This window comes from Sturnira hondurensis, unplaced genomic scaffold (genome assembly GCF_014824575.4).
Source record: "Sturnira hondurensis isolate 20B ecotype Veracruz unplaced genomic scaffold, ASM1482457v3 Scaffold0013943, whole genome shotgun sequence".
Taxonomy (NCBI): Eukaryota; Metazoa; Chordata; class Mammalia; order Chiroptera; family Phyllostomidae; genus Sturnira; species Sturnira hondurensis.
In genome coordinates, this window is record NW_028086574.1 from 247,627 (window position 1) to 258,957 (window position 11,331).

General features: G+C 47.0%; 1 protein-coding gene across 1 annotated transcript; it reads right to left on the reverse strand.

The window, feature by feature from the left end:
* Positions 1-1,430: 1,430 nt before the first annotated feature.
* Positions 1,431-8,471, reverse strand: LOC118998272 (zinc finger protein 17-like; the record flags this gene model as incomplete). Its single annotated transcript, XM_037062336.1, has 3 exons — positions 8,335-8,471; positions 2,972-3,098; positions 1,431-2,422 (listed from the first exon to the last, which is right to left on the reverse strand). Coding segments are annotated over exons 1-3 (1,134 nt in total), but the record flags the coding sequence as incomplete, so codon positions are not given.
* Positions 8,472-11,331: the final 2,860 nt, after the last annotated feature.

Consider the following 11,331-nt stretch of genomic DNA (forward strand, 5'->3'; position numbering starts at 1 on the left):
TGGTTAGTATCTAGGTTATATAAAGACTGCTAAACCCAACAGTAAGAAAATAACCTGATTTTAAAATGGACAAGTTTAGACATTTGCACAAAGAATATACACAAATGGCCAAGAAGTATGTAATTATTAATCATTAGAGAAAGATTAAACAAAACCACAATAAAATACTACCTCACACTCATTAAAATAGCTACTATTAAACACAAAACAGAGAATAAAAAATGATTGAGGAGGATGTGGAGATATTGGAATTCTTGTGGATCTTGATGGAAACAGTTCCTGGGTTCCTCAAAATATTAAAAATAGAATTATCATTCGATCCTGCAATTCCTCTTCTGGCTATATACCCAAAAGAACTGAAAGCAGGATCTTGAGGTGATTTTGTGCAGACACCTTCAGAGCAGCAAAGCCAAAATATGGAAGCGAGGGAAGTGTCCATCAGCAGGTGAATGAATGGATACAGAAACTATGATAAAGATATATAATGAAGTCTAATTCAGCCTCGAAAAGAAAGGTAATTCTGAAATTATGGCAGGTAAAGAAAGCTGTTCACAGAAAGACAAAAACTGTATGATTTTATGTGAGGTAGCTAGGGCAGTCAAACACAAAGAGACAGAGTAGAATAAAAAGGTTGTCAAAGGCTGCAGGAAGAAAAGAATCAAAGTTGTTGTTTAATGTGCAGTTTCACTTTTGCAAGATGAAGAGTTCTTGATATTCATTGAACCATGGGAATGTTGTACAGCATTGAATGGTACACTAAAATACTTAAGCAAATTTCATGTATGTGTACTTTAATGCAATAAACATCTGTAAGTACATAATCATACTTTACAGTGCCAATTAGAGCAAACTTTTGGCTGAAGTCTTTCCCCCACTTATTGCTCTCATAAATTTCTTCTCTGGTATAAACTTTTCAGAGTCAAGTGGATGGGAATTTTAGATAAAGACTCTTCAGCATTCATTGCACTCAGATGGCATTTTCCCGTGTAAACTCAACAATGTTTAATGAGGCCACAGTTGTAATCAAAGCCGTTCCCATATCTGCTGCTCTCATACAGCCTCACAGCAATGTGAACTTGCTGGTGTGTATGAGTCTGGAGCTGAACCAGGAAAATTGTTCGCATTAGCTGCACTCACAGAAACTAAAGGGTGTTCTACCTCATGGCCCTTCTCCAGTGTGAATTTTCTGGTGTCTAATGAGTGTGAAGCAGTACTAAAAGAACTTCCTACATTTGTTACACTCACAAGGCCTTTCTCAGGTGTGGACTCTCTGATGAATAATGAGTGAGGAGCCGCCCAGAAAGGATTTCTGACAGTCGCTGCACGCGTAACTCCTTTCTAGTGTGGATTTTCTGGTGTTCAACAGCTTTGTCTTTGCGGCTGAAAGCTTTCCCACATTCTCTGCACTCATAAGGCTTCTCTCCACTGTGGATTTTCTGGTGGTGCACAAGTATATGTTTGCGTGTGAAGGTTTTCCCACATTCACTACACTCATAGGGCCTCTCTCCAGTGTGAACTCTCTGGTGTATAATGAGTGTAGAATGGTTCCCAAAGCATTTCCCACATTCACTGCACTCGTAGGGCCTCTCTCCAGTGTGACCTCTCTGGTGTCTAATGAGTGTGGAGCGGTTCCCAAACAATTTCCCACATTCACTGCAAATGTAAGGCCTTTCTTCAGAGTGGCCTTTCTGGTGACCAATGAGTTGGGACAGTGTAAGGAAGGCCTTCCCACATTGGCTGCACCCAAAAGGTTCCGGCTTGGTGTGAATTCTCTGGTGGTCATTGAGGCATGATACCTGTGTAAAGAATACTCCATACTCTGAGTGCTCACAAAACCTTGCTTTGGTGTGGACTTTCTGGTGCTGATCAAGGTGGGAGTATCTAGTCTCCCGATAATCCCTATGCTCAGAAGGCTTCTCTCTGGTGTTGACTTTCTCATGGTCAACAAGTACATGTTTACAGAGGAAGGAGTTCCCACAATGAGTGCACTGGTAATCGTTTGGCCCATTTTGAAAGATCTCGCTACCTGAAGTATCCCTGTGTGTCTTCTCCACACTGTGGGAAGCCTGTTGTTGGAAATGGCCGGTGCTGGCTGTCTCCCTCCATGACAAGGTCCTTTCTGTCATGTGAACTCCACAGTTCTCCTCGAATGAAGGCCTTGCCTTGTCTGGTCTGGAGGGTTTCTCTCCGTTTTGCTGCTTGTGGTGTTGGTTCTTTCCCCCACAGCTGTACAGGCCTTGATCAGGGTGCGTCCTGTCCTGCTTATCCAGGTGCAAGATGTCTTTCAAGAGTGGGCCGCACATCTCCCAAGAATGAGACTTCTGGGTGGATGGATCTTGACTTGAGGTCCAGACCTGTGACCCATCTGCAGAATCACCTTGCCCTGAAGGGGCCTCTTCCTCCTGGACTCCAGGCCAACAACCTATAAGCAGACAAATGCCGGTGAAGTACGTGTCGACTTTGGTGGGAGGGGCAGCCCATCAGAAATGTGCATCAGACACCCAGGAATAAGGGACTGCTGACAGGCGGGGGGTCCTGCTGGCCTGGGAGCTCACAACGGGAGTGCCTTGATGATGGGGAAAGACACGAGGAAGGGACTGGGCAAGGAGAAGCAGCATGTGCGGGTCACTGCTCTGCAAATGGCTTTCAACAAGGGCATGGCTGCTGGTGACTGGTAAGTACTGTGTAGTAGCTTATGTCCAGACCCAGACATGCCCAACTAGACACAGTAGCTGGGGTTCTAGCACTATATAAGGACATGTGCAGATGTCACTATGCCTTAAGTGTAGGTCAAATGTCAAGAGCACTGCAAAGGGAGTAGCGGAATGGAAATTCAGGCGACCTGGAGACTGGAAGATACGAGAAGAGGACGCAGCACCCATGGTCTTGTGGTGGGAAGGACAGAGCTGCCCCCGGAAAGGACAAGAACAGAGTTCAGCTCAGGACGCCGGGGTGGGTGTGAGGGCCTCACCTATGGAGGACAACAGTGCCAAGTTCTCCAGCATCACACTGTGGTACAGGCGTCTCTGAGCCTCATTCAGGAGCCCCCACTCCTCCTGGGAGAAGTGTACGGCCACATCCTCAAAGACCACACAGCCCTGTGAAAATGGGGGCGGTTTGATCAATGTGCAGCTTCTGTCTCCAGGATCTTCAGTCTTTCCCCGCACACTTCCAGCCCTCTCGCCCTCCAACTAACTTCCAATGTGGAAGAGATACAGGTCTCGTGCCGTTCTCTCCTTATCACCATTGATAATGTGAAAACAGGTGGTGGAAGGAGCAGTTCATCCAAGCTCTGGGCCCGCAATGGGGCTCCACTCCTCTTTTATCTAAATTATCCTGCAGCCCCCCAGATCTCAACCCCCAGACAATAAACTTGAACTCCTCTTTCTCCCTTACTCAGCCTGTGTCAGGGTCTGGGGCTAACCACTGACACCGCTCCTTGCCTGCACATCAGGTCCTGTTCTGAACCTCTTTACATACCTGGCCCCTCCACATTCCCAACTCAGTTACTAATACCCACCTGCCCGCTACAGGCATTTCCATGGCCTCCTGACATGCCACAGTGCACGTGAAATCCAGGCCGAGTTTTGCAAATGGAATCACTAGCCAATTTTGCCCCATCCCGTCCCAGAACTCCCAAGATACCTAGCCCTAGAGAGCACCAGGGTCCCAGTGTATCTTCCCCACCTGGCCTGGTCACCTGTGTCACACTAAGTGCCCCCAAACCTGAGGAGCCCACAGCTCTTAGTCCTCCCCCACTGTACTGCTGTCCTGCAAGCAGTTGTGAAAATCTCTCTTCCCTTGACCCTCATTCAAAGCCCAGCTACAGCAAAACTCCCCGCCCCCTCCCACACCTTGCAATGCTCCTAGCTGATCCTTTCTCACCTCAACTAATCTACCAGTCTGAATGAAACAAGACAGGCCCCACCAAGAGTGACTCCCACACATGGGAGTCCAAAGACGGAGAGAGCCCTGCCCTGAGCTGACACCTGACCTCCTTCACGGAGCTACTGCGACATCTCTCTCACATCCCCGACTCCCTTGGAAACCTTTCAGACGCCTCTGCCCTTGTCTGTCACAGGCACCTCCAACCCGGCTTCCTTACCTGTCTCTGTGAAGCCCACCACCACCACCCAGGCTTCCAACAGAGACAAATCTCAGCCTCCTCCACCCGGTCCCTGCCACCATGACCTAGCAACACCTGATGGACAACTACACTTCCATCCATGCACCAACAATTATGTTGGGGTCGCCTGCAACCTGAACACATCCCCTGACCTCCAGACCTGTGTCTACCTGCGAACTGGGCACCTCCACTCAGACTCTCCGGGACATCTGAAACAAACCCCAACTCTTCCTAGTCCCTCTGAAAATCCCTCCCTCTGTTGACTTCCCCATCTTAACAGATAGAACAGCCATCCTTCCAAGGAAAGCCAAAAGCCTTTGGGCCGTCCTTGAATCCCCCGTCCACCTCATCTTCCAGCTACCTCACTCTCCATGTCACTACATGGGGACAGCTGTATGCAGAACACATCCAGAAGGCAGCCTCTCCTCTCCACAGCCTGCTGTGCCCAGCCACCACCACAGTAACTTCCTCCCAGGTCCCTCCACCTCCACCTCCACCCTCACAGTATCTCCTCCACCATGTACCTAGGCGCAGCCTGTTAAAATCTGGGTCAAATCATCTGGTTCCTCTGTCCAAACTTTCCCTGGCTCCTACTCCCCTCAGATTGAGACCCTGGACCTCAGGTTGCAATTTTAGACCTGGTAACTGTGTCCCTACACCCTAAACACTCCCCTAACCATTCTGTATCCTACCTAGATATAATATTCCAGCTTAGTCTCACTTCCAATCATTTGAAAATTCTGGACCCTGAGCCCAAGACAACCTTCCATATCTTACCCTATCAGCAGTCAGAAATAAGAACCACTCCTGGCTGGGTGGCTCAGTCAGTTGGAGCATCATCCCATGTACCAAAAGACTGCAGGTTAAATTCCCAGTTGGTGAGCATATGGGAGGCAACTGATTGATGTTTCTCTCTCTCAACAAACATATCCTTGGGTGATGATTAAAAAAGGAAAGAAAAGAAAGAAAAAGGGAGGGAGGGAGGGAGGGAGGGAGGGAGGGAGGGAGGGAGGAAGGAAGGAAGGAANCCCATGTACCAAAAGACTGCAGGTTAAATTCTCAGTTGGTGAGCATATGGGAGGCAACTGATTGATGTTTCTCTCTCTCAACAAACATATCCTTGGGTGATGATTAAAAAAGGAAAGAAAAGAAAAGAAAGAAAAAGGGAGGGAGGGAGGGAGGGAGGGAGGAAGGAAGGAAGGAGAACCACTCCATATAATTTGGGGCTGAGTTCAAGACTCTGGGCCTTGGTGAAACCACAGGAACTTCAGACCCAAGGGAAGAAAAAAGAGAGGTGAAGAAACTCATGACACCCCCATTCTTTCTAAGAGCGGCAAAATCATCAAGGCTGATAACAGAGTGGGGATGAAGGTCTGGTACATCCTCCACTCACCTGTGCCAGGACCATAAGCTTTTCTGCAAACGCCATGGGAATCCGTGGGAAGAGGGGGTCCATGAAAGACAGGTAACCATGGTAGATGGCTATTGTAGCTGAGCTGGACCACCATCCCTGCCCTGCCCAGTTCCTCTGACCTCAATGCCACTAGGATCAGCTGTGTGACTCTGCATAGGACCGAAATGCCCTGAGCCCCAACTCCGTTACTGTAAAATGGGGACAATTGTTCCCACCTCATAGGGCTGATAACAGTATCAAAACATAAATTGTGCACACTACTTGTCAGCTCTAACTATCCAGGCAGCAGATTAACAATTTTGTATGCTTTTAGTGCAAGGGAAGGGACAGTTTTGAAAATGTGGGTTTGCATTCCTCTTGCTTTTTAAGGTTTTCAGAGGATGTGATATATAACATTCTGTTGTTAGCAAATACTACAGGTAGATTAATGTTCCAATTTTTATAGTGTTGCCATGATTAATTTATTGAATGTGTTCATGTAAAAATTTTTATTGATTTTTTTAGAGAAAGATAGGAAGGGAGAAACATCGGTTTGTTTTTCCCCCCATCCATGCATTCATTCATTGATCCCTGCATGTGCCCTGACCAAGGATCAAACATGAAATCCCTGTGCATGGGGTGACACTCCAACTAACTGACGCCACTCGGCCAGGGCAAAGATGTTCATTTCTAATTGCCGACTTATGTGTACATATTTAGAATACCGGTTTTAATAAACAAATGTTTCATACATTCTGAATGTACTGAGTTGTAGGGAAGACTCTAAACAAGCAGGTCAGCTTCTCTTCCTTTCAGCAAAGAAGCCTGTCTGCTACATGATCCCCTGAAGGGCACCTTCGGAGACCCCTTACTGTCTCACTCATTCATTCCTCTTGCCCTGAGGGGTAGAGGATACAGCAGTGCCCTTGTCTGGAGCCCATATGCTTCACAAACCTGGCTGTTTCTTTGTTCCACAGAAACTGTCCCCCAGGATCCCTTGATCTGCAGGGCTAAGTCTTTACCACTGACCTCCACCTGATCAGCAACGTCCCACATCCAGGTGTCCTCTTCTACAGACACAAGCCAGAATACCTCCCACGCCAAAGATGCTCCTTTCTGGGATGCTGAAACCTCTATGCCCTTCCTTCAGTCTCAGGCCTCCTGACACTCACCACAGGGTCCATCAGAAACAAGGCCCTGGCCAGGTAGCTCAGTTGGTCAGAGCATCATCCCGATATGTCAAGGTTTCAGGTTCGATGCCCAGTAAGGCCACATATAAGAATCCACCAATGAATGCATAAATAAGTGGAATAACAAATCAATGTTTTTCTCTTAAAAATCAATAAATAAAATTTAACAAAGAAATGAGATCCACAGGGCACACAGGGTCCAGCCCAGGCCCCTTTCCAGGCCTCCAGAACTTTAAGTCCACATACTCATGTGACTCTGTAAGATCTTAGTGAGACAGGAAAGTAAGAAGAAAATTCCCTGGCAAGTGGAATGGGGAAACTGAGACAGAGAGCTGAACACACTAAGAAATTTACAGCCAGATACAACAGGTCATCACCCTAGAGATAACATCTAGGCCTCAGTGGTATTTCAGCTCCAGGTCTAGAAAAGTAGCAAAACCAGGTGGGTGATGCCAGAACCAACTGCAAAGAACCCCTGTTTTGCCACTGACCAATCAGTGGAAACCATGACCCTAAAAGGACACACCTGGAGAACTGAGGAATAGTCTACTGAAACCCTCCCCTGGGATCTCTCCTAAGATTCCAGCCTGCAAGAAAGGGATAAAAGTCCCAAGAAAAAGGACCCAGAGCTTGCTTTCCCTCTAGGGAGTAGCGCCTACCACTCCCTTTCCCTTCTTCCCCCACTTCTTTCTTAATGGGTACGCGTCTCCTTAACTCTAATGGACCCCACAGGACTTGCAACCAGGGGTGAAATGGGCAGCAGCAACTAGTCCCAGACTAATTCCCTGAACCTGTCCCCAAAGCTGGTTTTTCTCTGGTTTCCCAGTGAGCTAAGACGGATTCGCCTAGGCTCTTTTCTGTTGCTTCTTCTATCCTAAGCCCTTCCTTGTCTCACTGTTCCCAGCTTTGAGAAACGTTCCCTCATGGTCACCCGGACTCGTGTTGTGAAATCTTTTCCATATGAAGTCAAAACCTCCAAATCTACACCTGGTCCTAGGCAGACCCACTCAGAGCCGGTTTCTGTCCGGTAATACTGGGATCACATGTCTAAAATCCAACTCATAATCTCCCCGAAACCGGCTTCCTGTGCTCGCTTCCCGTCTCCATACTTTCAGATGTTCAGGCAAAATAAATAATACTTAGGGAGGTCCTTCCCGCCCTACTTTTGCTCACAGCTACAAGTGATGTATCAGGAAACCTTGGAGGTTGAAGTGCCTCCAGAATCTCAACACTAGCCCCTGACGGCTACCAGCCTAGTCCCGCCCCTACCACCGCTCCCCAGGGGTCAACTGCCGTACTTCCCCAGCCTCGTGGTTTGACCCATTTGAAACGTCCAACTCGGAACATGGAACACGGAACACGCCCCTCTGCACCGCTGTCCCTTCAGAACCTCCCACGGCCTCCAGCCACTCAGGTCGTCCCCTGAAGCGACACTCGTCGCCCTGTCCCCTGGACACAGAGACCCCGGTTCCCCAGAGCTCAGGTGCCTCTAAGGGAACGCTGCTCCCTCCTCGCACGGCGGACACGGGCCTGACTCATGGACCCAAGCGGTGCCCCTCCATCTGGGCTCGGAGGTGCGAGCCGCGGGAGGTGGTGGGGAGAGACCAGGGGAACACAGCACCCACCTCAGTCGGGCTCATCGGCGCGACCCGCCACTAACGTGCGGGAAGAGCCGCCGTAATAAAAGAACCCCGTTGCGTCTTAAGAACACCTCGGAGCTGCGGGAGGTACGCCTCTGCTCCCGCCTCCCATTCACTTCGCCGCGACTCAAGACTGACGCCCCTCGGAACCACTGAGCGCACCGGGGCGCGCTGAACTCCCTTCATGTCACAGGCTGGCCTTGAAGCCCCGCCCCCACGCACTGCGTGGAACAAGTCGCCGAAACACCTCCCCCACGCGCTGTGCACGCACGCCGACCCCTCATTGGTCAGTCGCCGCCTCTGCACTACCTTCTGGGTAACGTAGTTTTCACGCCGTTACCCGGCGGCTTCAGAACGCAAAAAGCTGCGGTGGGTGGATACTGACTGAGGGATGTTGAAGGGCACTTGGAAACGGCGTTCTGGAGTCCGACGAAGCCGGACTTGGCTGGCTCTTAAAGAGGTTCCACATGGATTTCCTTGGTGTGTAGTCCAGGAATGTCGCAGAAATTTTTTCCTTTTCTCCAGAAACCTGTTGTTTCAGACTCGGGGAATCTCGGTTTCCAAACGCTGTTCGTAAAAAGGGAGACGCAACACGTGATGACACTCTTGTTCCCTCATCGCTGTCGGCTATCTTGTCTGTCTAAGGTATATTGACACTTTGGAGTTGTTTTTATGAGCTTCAACAGGGTCGTCAGGGACTGTTAATAAGTAAGTGGCCCAGACAGGGCTGTGATGGGGAACTGAAGGTGGGATGGCAGGCGGCATAAGTAATGAGAGTGACTGTGTCTCTGGCTCCCACAGAAAACGTCTTTCCTACCTGTATAGTCAATGATTGTGTTCCAGTCAAGCGAGCCACATTTTTATTCAGATATTTATTACTCCATATGTGAGGTACTTTCCGTTGCTTTGTATCCTCACCCAAGGTCCTGCTTTGTTGATTTTAGAGAGAAGGAAAGGGTGGGAGAGAGGGAGAGAAACTCGGATGCGAGAGGGAAACATAGATTGGCTGTCTCTCCCACACGCTCTGATTAGGGACGGAACTGCAACTAAGGAATGTGCCCTGATGGTGAATTCAACAAGTGACCTTTTGCTTTGCAGGACAACATCCAACCCAGTAAGCCACACCAGCCAGGGCTAGTTTTCATTTAATAATCTGAAAGCTCTCTAAAAGAATATTTATTACATGCCATCTTCTGTTGGGACAGTGTATACCTTTCTGACAGTGTGCAACTTATCTCTGTGATACAAGTATTTGTGATCGCACCTTCTTAAAAGTAGTTCATAATTTTATCTGTTGCAGTGACAGTGTCTGCCAGGGAGTGGAGATTATTTCTGGCAAAATACTTGTGAGATGCATATTATTAAATATTACTGTTATTAAAAATGACTGTAGTTTTTCAAGGTAAGTGACAAAAATGGTTATGGAGAAATATAGCAGGAACAAGTTGGGTGAGAAAAGGTAAGGTCTCAGTGACGTTTGAGCAAGAGGCATTGAGTGTGAAGTCAGAGAATGAAGCTGAGGTTGTGGCGTGCTGGCACCTTGGCTACACTCAGGGTGTCACCCCAAAAATGTAATTATTTTTAAACATTGCACATTAACACTTGGAGAGAAAGGCAAAAACGATATATGTTTTTAGGTTTTATTTATTTATTTTTTAAAGAAACAGAGGGAGAAAGAGGGAGAGAAACATCACTGTGTGGTTGCCTCTCACATGCCCTAAACTGGGGACCTGGCCCACAACCCAGGCATGTGCCCTGACTGGGAATTGAACCGGCAGTCTTTTGGTTTGCAGGCCAGTGCTCAATCCACTGAGTCACACCAGCCAGGGCAAAATGATATTTTAAAAGAGTTGCCAGAAAGTTAAAAACGAAGCTGTACTATGGTATACTTACTGATCTACATTCAGTGATCACTTAGCTCTATTTTTCTCTCACTAATGTTGACAGTGAAATCACTTAGTGGTAATAGTAGCTCAAAATCATATCCACGTAAGTAACCTTGGGGATATGCCTTGTGGTCTGTCTCTCCTGCAGGTCTGGCTAAGAAAAACAAAAGAGGAGACTAACAAAGTGCTTATTTTTCATAACCAGGAAAGGGAAAGGCTGTTCTTGGGCCAAATTCCAACATTGTGAACAAGAAACCAAGATTAAAGTTTACTTCAGATGACTAACAGGCTCATTCCATAACTCAGATTCTGAAAATTAGCAAATTACTGATAATGCCAAACTTCTAAAATTCAGCTATTGAGTGTTCAGTCCCCCAAAATACAGTCAATCAGTGACAGCCCCAGGATCCTAGGCTGTCCTCTAGGTAAAAGGAGAAATTAAAAGGGAAATTTTAAAAGCATTAATATTTTGAACCAGATGAAAATAAAAATGCTACCTGTAAAAAATCAATGTGATACAGCTAAATTAAGTGATTAGAGGGAAATATATAGCCTTAAACAGCTTATTACAAAAGCAAATGTGAATAACCTAAGCTTCCCTGTTAAGAAACCAGAAAGACCAAACCAGCCCCAATGCATGGATAAGACAGAGAATAATAAAGATGAGAACAAAACTCATTGAAATAAAAAATAGAAAAACACTTAAAAATCAATGAAACAAAAATTTAGTTCTTTAAAAAGCTCTCCCTCTCCCTCTTCCCTTTCTCTCACTCTAAAAAATCAATTAAAATAATTTTAAATGCCCTGGCCATGTAGCTCAGTTGGTTGGAGTGTCATCCCTGTATACCAGGGTTGCAGGTTCTATCTCTGGTCAGGTCACATACAAGAATCAACCAATGAATGCATAAATAAGTGGGACAACAAAATCAGCATTTCTCTCTCTCTCCTCCTCCTCCTCCCCCTAATAAAGTCAAGAAAAAGATACTATTGACCTTACAGAAATTAACATTATCATAAGGGAGTATTATAAACAATCTTTATCCAATTATCAAAGGTGACATAGTAGAAAATTTATACAGAACTATACTGAGTAATT